This window comes from Vicugna pacos, chromosome 11 (assembly GCF_048564905.1).
Source record: "Vicugna pacos chromosome 11, VicPac4, whole genome shotgun sequence".
NCBI lineage: Eukaryota > Metazoa > Chordata > Mammalia > Artiodactyla > Camelidae > Vicugna > Vicugna pacos.
Genome location: NC_132997.1, coordinates 73,924,012 through 73,934,424, shown reverse-complemented (window position 1 = coordinate 73,934,424; position 10,413 = coordinate 73,924,012). Strand labels below are relative to the sequence as shown.

At 44.4% G+C, this 10,413-nt stretch overlaps 1 protein-coding gene across 1 annotated transcript in view; it reads left to right on the top strand.

Annotated features, from left to right (window-relative positions):
• The first annotated feature begins 394 nt into the window (after nt 1-394).
• The window catches only part of PIK3AP1 (phosphoinositide-3-kinase adaptor protein 1), a 104,390-nt gene continuing 94,371 nt past the window's right edge, over nt 395-10,413 (top strand). Inside the window, exons 1-2 of the mRNA XM_072971701.1 lie at nt 395-526; nt 8,791-9,207. Of these exons, the coding sequence (XP_072827802.1) occupies nt 514-526; nt 8,791-9,207 (430 nt within the window). The 5' untranslated portion in view covers nt 395-513. The remainder of the gene's footprint in view (nt 527-8,790; nt 9,208-10,413) is intronic.

Genomic DNA, 10,413 nt, shown 5'->3' with positions numbered 1-10,413 from the left:
GAAAGCCCAAGGGAATGGGGAAATGGCTTGGCCAGCTGCACTCCTATTCAGCCTCCGCCCCAGGTCACAGAGGCCGGACAGCTCATCCTTCCCCTCTCAACACCCCCTCCACCTCGGGCTGTCTTTCGGTGGCCCATCCTGTTGGTTTCACGGAGAGTGTGGCGCAGGCGGCGCGAAGCCCCCTGCCTCTTTCCTACACCGAGTGAGCGATGTAGAGGGTTGGGGTCGCGGGGCCACGCGGGGAGCTGACCGGCGGCCGGTCCGGGGGTTCTCACTTCCCCTCCCCAACGGCCTCGCTGCAGGTGCCACGGGCCGAACCCCGCCGGCGGGGCGGGCCCTGTGGACACGCCCTCGAGGCGAGTCCTCGCTGCCCGTCGAGAGGAAGCGCCAGAGCGGCGGCTGGTGCAGCGCGGAGCCGGCGTCCCTCCCGCCCCGCGCCCAGGGTCGCGGCCGGGCGGCTCCGGCCCCGGGCCCAGCACACCCAGCCGGGCACGGAGGACTGCGGCCGGCAGCATGGCAGCCTCAGGTGAGTAAGCCCGGGCCGGTCCCTCTCCTCCGCCTCCCCTCCGCGCGCCCTCTCGCCCGCCGAGCACTGTCCCTCTCTCAATTCCGGGTGCTTCCTCGGCGAGGGATCTGTGTTCTTTCTGTTCTTTTCTCTATTCCTTGTCGCAAACTTTTCACTCAACTTTCCCAAGTTCCCCTTCCCAGCCTTTTGCGCGATTCTCTTTAGCTCCTGCCTGGCCCTCCCTGTCCTCCGTCTTCGAAGTCTCCTTTTCTCCTTCCAGCACTGGCCCTTGGAGCTTCTGAGGGTCGTTCTCCCTGTTCTACTAACTCTGTGAACCGAGTCAAGTTTAACGAAGGTGGAGAGCCGACTTGTCTCCGCGGGTAAATCGCTCCTCTTCGAGCCCCATCTAGCCGATAGGGGGCGCTCAGACGGTCCGAGGTTGGGGATGGGCCCGTGGGCCACCTTCCTAAGCCCGCTTCCTCTACCCTCCTGCGCTTTGTTTTTCGTCTAGAATTTTTGAGGGACTCTAGGAAAACCATTCCTTTAGCTTTACTTTTTCTATGTTCTTTGCAGAACTTTAGGGATCGGTGAGAGCTGGAGGCGACTGGGTGTGCCATCTAAAGAGCCAAGATTCTTTTCTAATTAGCTTTGCATTCTCTTCTGGTTCATGGGCGTATACACTTGGCAAGTCACTCACTCACTCACGAGATCCGGGACAAACACGATGATGATGATGAGAATAGAGACAACTATGAGAATTAACTATATATTTTAATGGAGATTGTTCACCTAAATATGACCTCGGTGGTGACCAGGGCACACCTAGTCTCAGCTCTCAAGGAGTTTATAGTCTGTGAGGCAAGCAATAAGTAAACAGGGAATTACCAGACGAGAAGATGAGAGCTACCATGTTTACAAATAGGTTTACTTGTACTTTCCCAGTCGATCTTATATGTTTCATAGAGATAACATGTGAAAACAGGATGTAAAAGCCTCTTGAAAAGCAAGATCTAGTTGGCTGGGAGAAGGTGCTGTTCTTGGAGAGAATGCAGGCAGATGCTAGAATGAAGAGCTAGCCCTCCCCAGACCCCCTGAGGTGTAGCCTTCTAATGGTGCTTTGGAAGAAAAGGCCAACAGTTCTGTTAATTTGGTGATACAGGCTCATTATTTAAGGGGAGTGGGAATGTAGCTAACCTTAGCCTCCTGGCTCTCTAGCTGGGCTCTGGAAGTTAGAGGAAGCTATACTGTGAATAAGGTAATAGTAAGTTCACAGTCCACATATTCCATTCGAAAGCCAGTGCAGAGTTATCTAGAGGGACCCAGTGCGGAGTTATCTAGAGGGACTCAATTCATTCGGCCAGTGTTTATTGCAGGCACTGTTCTAGGTGTCAGGTGTATGTTCAGGAAAGAAAACAGACATAAGCCATGACTCTATGGAGCTTGTGGAGCAGGCAATACCTTTCACGAGGAAAGTACATGATACAGTAAATGCCATGGGTAAAAGGGGTTGGGGTTATAATTTTAAAGAAGGCAGCCAGGATAGGCCTCATGGAGAAAGGGACATTTGAGCAAAGACCTGAAGGAGCGTGGGGAAGAGGGCATGTCGGGGAAGAGTGCTCTAGACAGAGGAAAAATATATGGGTGTATGTGAGCAGGGAGCAGGTCAGAGTGGCCAGAGTAGGTGGGTGATTGGGGAGAAGTGGGAGATAAGGGCAGTGAAGCTCCCACCTCTTTCCATTGCTGGGAACAGGCCCTGGGCTGTTAAGTCCAGGAAACAGCAAACTTTGGACAGAGGAGGCAGAGAAAACCACCCTTGTCCGATGTCCTGTGTGCATGGCTCCCCTGGGTGTGGCCAAAGGGGAAAGAAAGGTGTGCTCCTGTTCAGATGGGGACTCAAGCCCAGTGGCCAAACCTGGGGCTATTTGCGGGCTGTGTCGTGGCTTCCGCAGACATCTGTAATAGTTAGAGCTTCAAACCTTTTTGCCATCAGCATCCTCTGCGGTGAGACACCACTCCAGGTGCTGCAAGTGGGAGTTAGGCCTCTGGGGTCCCTGGGGTTCCCTGAGGTCCGGAAGTACCAGGTCCCATGGTGGCAGGTCACAGTGGTAAGAACGATTAGAGTGTCTCTTGCCAAAATGCTGTAGGCTCTGGAGTCATCTGGGCCAATCTTCCATGTGGCCTTCCTCTTCTTTTCCGTTTTCCTTTGCCTCTGCCTCCCCCCCCCTCCTCCTTCATCTTCTTATAAGTAGCTTTACTGAGGTATATTTCACATACCATACAATTTGCCCATTAAAATGTATATACAAGTCAATGGTTTTTGGTGTCTTCACAGATACGTGCAGCCATCACCACAGTTAATTTTAGAATATTTTCATCACCTCACAAAGAAAACTCCATACGTTTAGTCATCAACACCTTGTTCCCACCTTCTCCCTAGCCCTGAGTTTTACTTTCTGTTTCTATAGGTTTCCCTACTCTGGACTTTTTTATATAAATGGGATCACATACTATGTAGTCTTTTGTGACTGACTTCTCTCACATAGCACAATGTTTTCAAGGTTCATCCAGACTGTTGCACACATCAGTACTTCCTTCTTATGGCCAAATTGTGAGATCTTGTTAAATTCCCTTCCACTAAAGGGTAAGCATTAGTCTTTTATTTTTTTGAAAGGCAAATTTGCTTGTTGAAATCAAGGAGAATCATGGCTCCCTGTTTTTGGAAGAACTTGGGAAGCAAGATAAAATGAGATGCAATCAGCCTATCCTGGAATGTTCTCTGGGATCCTGAGGGTATCTCTTGTATTTATACATGAGAGAGAGGAGAGAGAAGCCATATATGACTTTCCCAAGTTCCCAAGCCTGGTTGAGTGAAAACTAGAATCCTTTCCTCCATGTGTCAGCCTCCGGGTGTTTGAAGAAAGCTCTCATACCTTTTTCTGCTCCCTTTTGCCAAGGCTTCTCTTATCTCTAAATCCTTCTACCATCCCTGGACTTACAGTACAGTAGGGCTTGAAGGGAACTTACATTTTTTTGTCATCTTAACTTCCATCTGATCCTTGAAGTCCCTCAGTATTCCTGCCAAGTCTCTAAATTTGAAAACTTTACAGTCTGGAAGTGCCTCACATGAATGGTTTCCAGATCTCTCCCTCTCCTGATCACCTTCTGTATCTTACATCCCTCTTCAATATGGTGTTCAGATTCAACTCAGGGCTCCAGGACAGATGAGTGGGGTGCCAGAGTCACTTACAGACTAAAGAAATAGTCTGGACTGGGTAGTTTGAGAAGCTCCCAAGCACTTCTCTGTTCTCTTCTCGGGTGGTCTCTGAATCTTTCAAAGGAGCCTTTCTTTTGGTCACCATGTTTCTTACCACCACCATCACTCCCTGTTGCCACCAGCCAGCCCCTGCCTCTACTGTTAACTCTTCCTTTCTCCTTCTATAGCCAAACCTGGTCTTTGAGCTCTACAAGGACAAAGACTCTTCCTTATTTCTGTCTAGGATTTATGAACTCCTCGTTGATTCATGTATTTCATTTCTCTAAATAAGCAAACCAAACAAAAATGGGAGGATTGATTTGGCACATGTGAAGAAGTGACTTATGGTTAAAGGAAGGAAATTCTCCTTGGAGAAATAGTGTTCCCACAGGCAAGAGTGAGTCCCTGACAAAGCGTTTAGTCCTGTGTTTATTAACCAGCACATCGTGGAAGGACTTTAACTTCCACTTTGGATTTTTTTTTTTTACAGTTTCCCCAGCTTTCAGTTTCAGTAGCAGAGCAAAATTCAGAAAGGTGATAGATTTTGTTGTCCTCACTTATATTGAGGCAAAATTTGCTTAGATAGAGTATCTTGGTCTGAAGTCACACCATGAGTTGGTGACCAAGTAGGTTGTGATATTAACTAGTCTGGGTTAGTACTAACCACTTCCTTCTCAAGTACAGGCATACCTCGTTTATTGCATTTGGCTCTATTGCGCTTTGCAAATACTGTGTTTTTTACGAATTGAAGGTTTGAGGCAACCTTGCATTGAGCAAGTCTGTTGATGCCATTTTTACGACAGCATTTTGTCACTTTGTGTTTTTGTGTCACATTTTGGTATCTCGAATATTTCAGACTTTTTCATTATTATTATATTTGTTATGGTGATCTGTGGTCAGTGAACTATTGCAATGTTACTATTGCAAAAGGGTTCCAACTGATTGAAGACTGAGGTGGTGGTTAGCATTTTTTTTTAGCAATAGTGTTTTTAATTAAGATATGTACAGTGTTTTTAGACATAATGCTATCACATAGATAATAGACTACAGTATAGTGTAAATATAACTTTTATATGCACAGGGAAACCCAAGAAGTCATGTGACTTGCTTTATTGAAATATTTGCTTTATTGTGGTGATTTGAAACTGAACCTGCAATTTCTCTGAGGTCTGCCTATACTTTTGCTCAAAGAAGGGTTGAATTTAACACTGGAACCTCAGGAGTGAGACGTTTTAAATGGGTTTTCCATTTAAAAGAGGCTAACCCCTTAAGCACTTTTTATTTTAATTGTACTTTAAAGTTTTTATTGTAAAAACTTTAGATTTAAAGAAAAACTGGGATGATAGTGCAGAGAATTTTTATGTATATTGCATACCCAGTTCCCCTATTATTAACATTTAAACTTTCCTTGCTGACTAGAGGTCTTTAGTGAGCAGCACGTATTGTGCTGTGTTGTTAACAGAGGTGCAGGAAGTGCTGAGGCAGGATCCAGGGTGAATCAGGTACTCTCTCCTTCAGTGGCCCCAGAAGTTGTCTTCTTAAAAATGTTTTGCTTTTGGGTGACTGTCTCCTCAGAAAAGTGGCATAGATTCCTATGGGCACATGGTCAGGCAATGTAACATTGCTGCTTTCCCGCTAAGTCAATCAGTGCTCCAAGACCCAAGCTGTCTTCCTAAGGGTACTTTTTAAGTACGTTTAAGGGTGCTCCTGGAAATCCTCTTCTTCACCTTGCTGTCACTTGTCAACCCTATGAAATCATACCATGGCTTCTTCATCACTAATGTATGGGACCACTGCCAGCCTTTCCTGAGATATTATTCTCCCTCTAATTCATTTGCACAAACTGTTGACATGATATTTACTAGTATATTTGTCTCTGTGTGTTGGGGAGGGGGCGTGCTATGTGGCTACAGTGTCTTATTTTTGCACTTTTAACTAAATCCTGAGCACAGGATCACTGAATTTGCGTCCTTAATATTGTAATGAAACGTAAAGTCTTGTACATTGCCAACCTGATGGACCATGCTTATGTACATTCATATGCAATAACCCTTTACTCTTAGAAGAACTTTTGCCTCTGAGTATAAACCAGCCACGTAGGAAAGAGAAGCACAAAGAATGTGACTATATTCTGATACCTTAACTCTGCTTTTCTCTGTGTGAGTTATGTATAGCTATGCCAATTTTATTCCTTCTGTAGTCCTGAAATTATTTTTCCATTGAGCTACAAAGAAGTATACTACACAGAAAAAAAAAACAGATCCAATCAGCAAAGATTTTATTTTATGGAAGAATGCAACACTAGTACATTTAAATTTTGTCCTTGATCTGCTTAAGCTTTGAGACCAGAGTAAGCATTCCTATAAAAGGACTGTTTTATTCCCAGTTGAGGAAACAGACTATGCTCGGAATTGAGTTCTCTGCAGAGCTACAAATGTTCATGGTTCTTCAAAATTGCTGACACTTTTTCTAGTCCCTGATTGCCTTCTTTTAAAATTTGCACACTTCCCCTTCAGAAGTACTCATAGGCTGATAAACTGGCTCCTACTGGTAGCGTAGTGGGTTTTATATTATTCCTGGATTAGGGACTCCAAAAAGAGAGACGCTCCAAATTTTTGTTTTACTATTTTAAAAGGTTTGCTACTATCATCCTGGAGGATTTAGAACTGTGTTGGGTTTACATTTTATCACTGTTTTTACCTTTACTTTCCATGATATTTTCAGAGCTTAGAGCCTCAGGTCTTGCCCTAGTCCTGCCTCTGACTTTTTTGCTAGGAACCATTCAGTTAAGTGTGGTGCAGGGATGGCATTTAGTTGTGACAATCCATAACTTAGATGATTCCTGTTTCACAAAATTCCCAGCTTCCTTCTCTAAGTGGGAGGAAGGATCCCTACTGCATTTGTAGATGCGTGGATACTCCTCTGCACCCACCCCTTCCAAATCCCTTAGAATAATTTATTGAATTAGTGGAAGAAGAGGACCCACAACAGTGGTAACAGTTATGTTAAGAGCCAAGCTTCTTTGAACTTTGATAATGGGGAGATAAGAGTTATTGCTTATCAGTCACCTCACACCAGTCAGAATGGCCATCATTCAAAAATCCACAAATGACAAATGCTGGAGAGGCTGTGGAGAACCTCAGGGAATTCTCCTGCACTGCTGGTGGGAATGCAGTTTGGTGCAGCCACTGTGGAAAACAGTATGGAGATTCCTCAAAAGACTAGGAATAGACTTACCATATGACCCAGGAATTCTGCTCCTGGGCTTATATCCAGAAGGAACCCGACTTCAGGATGACACCTGCACCCCAATGTTCATAACAGCACTATTTACAATAGCCAACACATGGAAACAGCCTAAATGTCCATCAACAGGTGACTGGATAAAGAAGAGGTGGTATATTTATACAATGGAATACCATTCAGCCACAAAAACTGACAACATAACGCCATTTGCAGCAACATGGATGCTCCTGGAGAATGTCATTCTAAGTGAAGTAAGCCAGAAAGAGAAAGAAAAATACCATATGAGATTGCTCATATTTGGAATCTAAAAAAAAAAAAACAAAAACAAAAAAACAAAGCATAAATACAAAACAGAAATAAACTCATAGACATAGAATACAAACTTGTGGTTGCCAAGGGGGTGGAGGGTGGGAAGGGATAAACTGGGATTTCAAAATTGTAGAATAGATAAACAAGATTATACTGTATAGCACAGGGAAATATACACAAGATCTTATGGTAGCTCACAGAGAAAGAAATGTAACAATGAATATATATATATGTTCATGTATAACTGAAAAATTGTGCTCTACACTGGAATTTGACATAACATTGTAAAATGATTATAAATCAATTTAAAAATGTTAAAAAAAAGAGTTACTGCTTATCAGATTTTTGACAGAATTCCTAATGGGAGGCAGCAGGTGGATTGGCAAGAGGACTGGATAGGAAACCAGAGGACAACCTGAGTTTCAGCCTTGGCTCTGAAACTCATTCGCTGAGTGTGAATTTAAGCAAGTCCCTTTATCTTCCCAGATGAAGTGTTTCTTTTATCTGTAAATGAGGAGTTTGGGCCAGGTGATCCCCAAAAGACATCTTTAACTTAACACTTCTCTGAGGCTTTGGACTCTTTTTCTGGCATTTGTGCTTTATTAGAGGAAGAAGAAAGCCTATGTCACAGACCATGTGTGCTTATAAATGGTATTGTGCAGGTCAACATGTTAACTGAACTGTGGTGCATTGTTTATATTAGTGTGAGGATAATGACACTAGCTACCAATATTTTAGGGTTTGCTACATGCCAAGCACTATGCTTAGCACTTTACATGAAATAGTTAATTTAATTCTCATGAAACACTGATAAATATTGTCAATATATTTCTATTTACAGATGAGTAAATGAGGTTTAGAAAATGTAAGCTGCTTGCCTGAGGTTGCACAGTGAATACTTCTGAGAGCCAAGGTACTAACTCTGGCTGCCTGATTCCAGACCCGTGCTTGTAATCACTGTATTTGGGAAAGAGCTACGTTCTGGGATCAAATTGCCTGAGTTGAAATTTGATTGTGCCACTGTGGTTCTTGGGAAAGTTACTTAACCTGTCACACCTCAATTTTCTCATTTTTAAAATCAGACTAATAGTAGTACCTACCTTAGAAATTTGCTTTGATGATAAAATCAGTAGGCAATGAGCTTGAATGAGCATCTGGAAGACAGTAAGTGCTTGCAGTTGCTGTCATCATCATCATCTTCATCATCATCCCGTGCTGCATCAGCTGTGGGGTGGAGAGTATGCCAGCAGAAGTGATAGCTTATGCAAAGATTTGAAATGGCATGGTATGTTTGGGCAAAGGCAGGGAGTCTAGAATGGTTTGAACACAACCCAAAAGTGGGAAAGAAGTTAGACAGGTGTGCTGGAGGCAGACTGTGTAGGATTGTGGTGCCAGGCTCCCCATCTGGGTGCAGATCATGGGAAGCCCTAGTGGGAGTAGGTGTGTTAACATGCTTTCATGCCTCCTTGTTGCTCAGGTGTGCCTGGAGGATGTGACATCCTCATCGTTTACAGCCTGGATGCTGAGGAATGGTGCCAGTACCTCCAGGACCTTTTCCTGTCCAGTCGGCAGGTCCATAGCCAGAAGACGCTGACTTACAGGCTGGGCCCCAAGACCTCCTTCTCGGCCGAGGACCTGAGCTTCTTTCTCAGCACACGCTGCATTGTGGTGCTGCTGTCTGCAGAGCTGGTGCAGTGCTTCTGCCAGCCGGCCCTACTGCCCCTGCTGCAGAGGGCCTTCCATCCTCCACACCGCATAGTACGGCTGCTTTGTGGGGTACAGGACAGCGAGGAGTTCCTGGACTTCTTTCCAGACTGGGCACACTGGCAGGAGCTCACCTGTGAGGATGAACCTGAGACTTACGTAGCAGCTGTGAAGAAGGCCATTTCTGAAGGTAAGGGTCTCCCCTGAAGTACAGATACACAGCCCTGGAAAAATGACTAATCCAGGCCCCAGGCATTGCAGGTGAGACGTTGCATTAACACTAATCATTCCTATTACAGACTGAACCTGGACCTCACTATGCTAAGAGCCCCATCATATTTACTGGCTTAGAGCAGCCTATTCCTGGAATGGAATAAGGATGGGGTAGGTCTCCTGGACCATAGAAAAGGAAGATGACACTTCCCCTTAGGTTCTGTGCTAGGACAAAACCCCTCTTTCTAGGATTTTCTATACTTTAGAAGACACAGGACACAGGCTCCAGTCTAGAGGGCTGTGGGGCTGGGAGGCTGAGACTTAGTTTGGTGGGGGTGTGAGGAACATGACTGCCAGCCTTCCTGCTTGCAAAGCCACTTCCATTTTATCATCAGATAACCTTAAGATTTTTGTTGAAAAAGTGTCACTTTTGGATAATGTGTTTATCGAGAGATACCTCCCTTCTCTATTTCCTGTCAGCCTACTTTCTTTCTTTTGCTCTGTTTCTCTTTTTAAAGTGGGAAAATTCCGATCCTCTCTGCCTTGGTAATGACTTCAGTGGCCCCAGGAAGTGACCAACGCTCTGATTAACAGTAACGGAAGATGTGCTCCGGGATGGATGCCTGTCACTGCTTTTCTTCCTCTTTTTGTTTTCTATTTTTGCCTTACCGTGGGCTATGAGCAGGCTATGTGTTTATCTTCTATTCTTTCTCCCTTTGCGATCTTATATACTTGATGCCAGCAAAGAAGCCTGGAAAATTATGGGGCGATATATCTATGCTCAATTATCCCTGGTGTGACTTGGGTATTAATTTGGCTCATCCACCCCTGTCTCATTTAATGAACTGAATCAAGAATTGACAGATTCTTAACGACCTTAAAAAACTAATATAGCTTTCTGGATGCTTTTATCCCAGGAATGGGCTGCTCTAAGCCAATAAATATGACCAGGTCACCTGACAGAGTAGGATCCCACATCATTTTGTGATATAACTGACTAGTGTGAGCATAAACGATGTCTCACCTGAAATGCCTGGGATCTGGATTAATAATTTTTCCAGAGTTTGCTTATCTTTACTTCAAAGACACAAGGATGGAAAAAGCACATAATCATACTTGCATGACTGCAGCTTACTGCTTTAAGGGAGTTGTGATCTGCTGAAACTTACAGAGAAGTGAGACA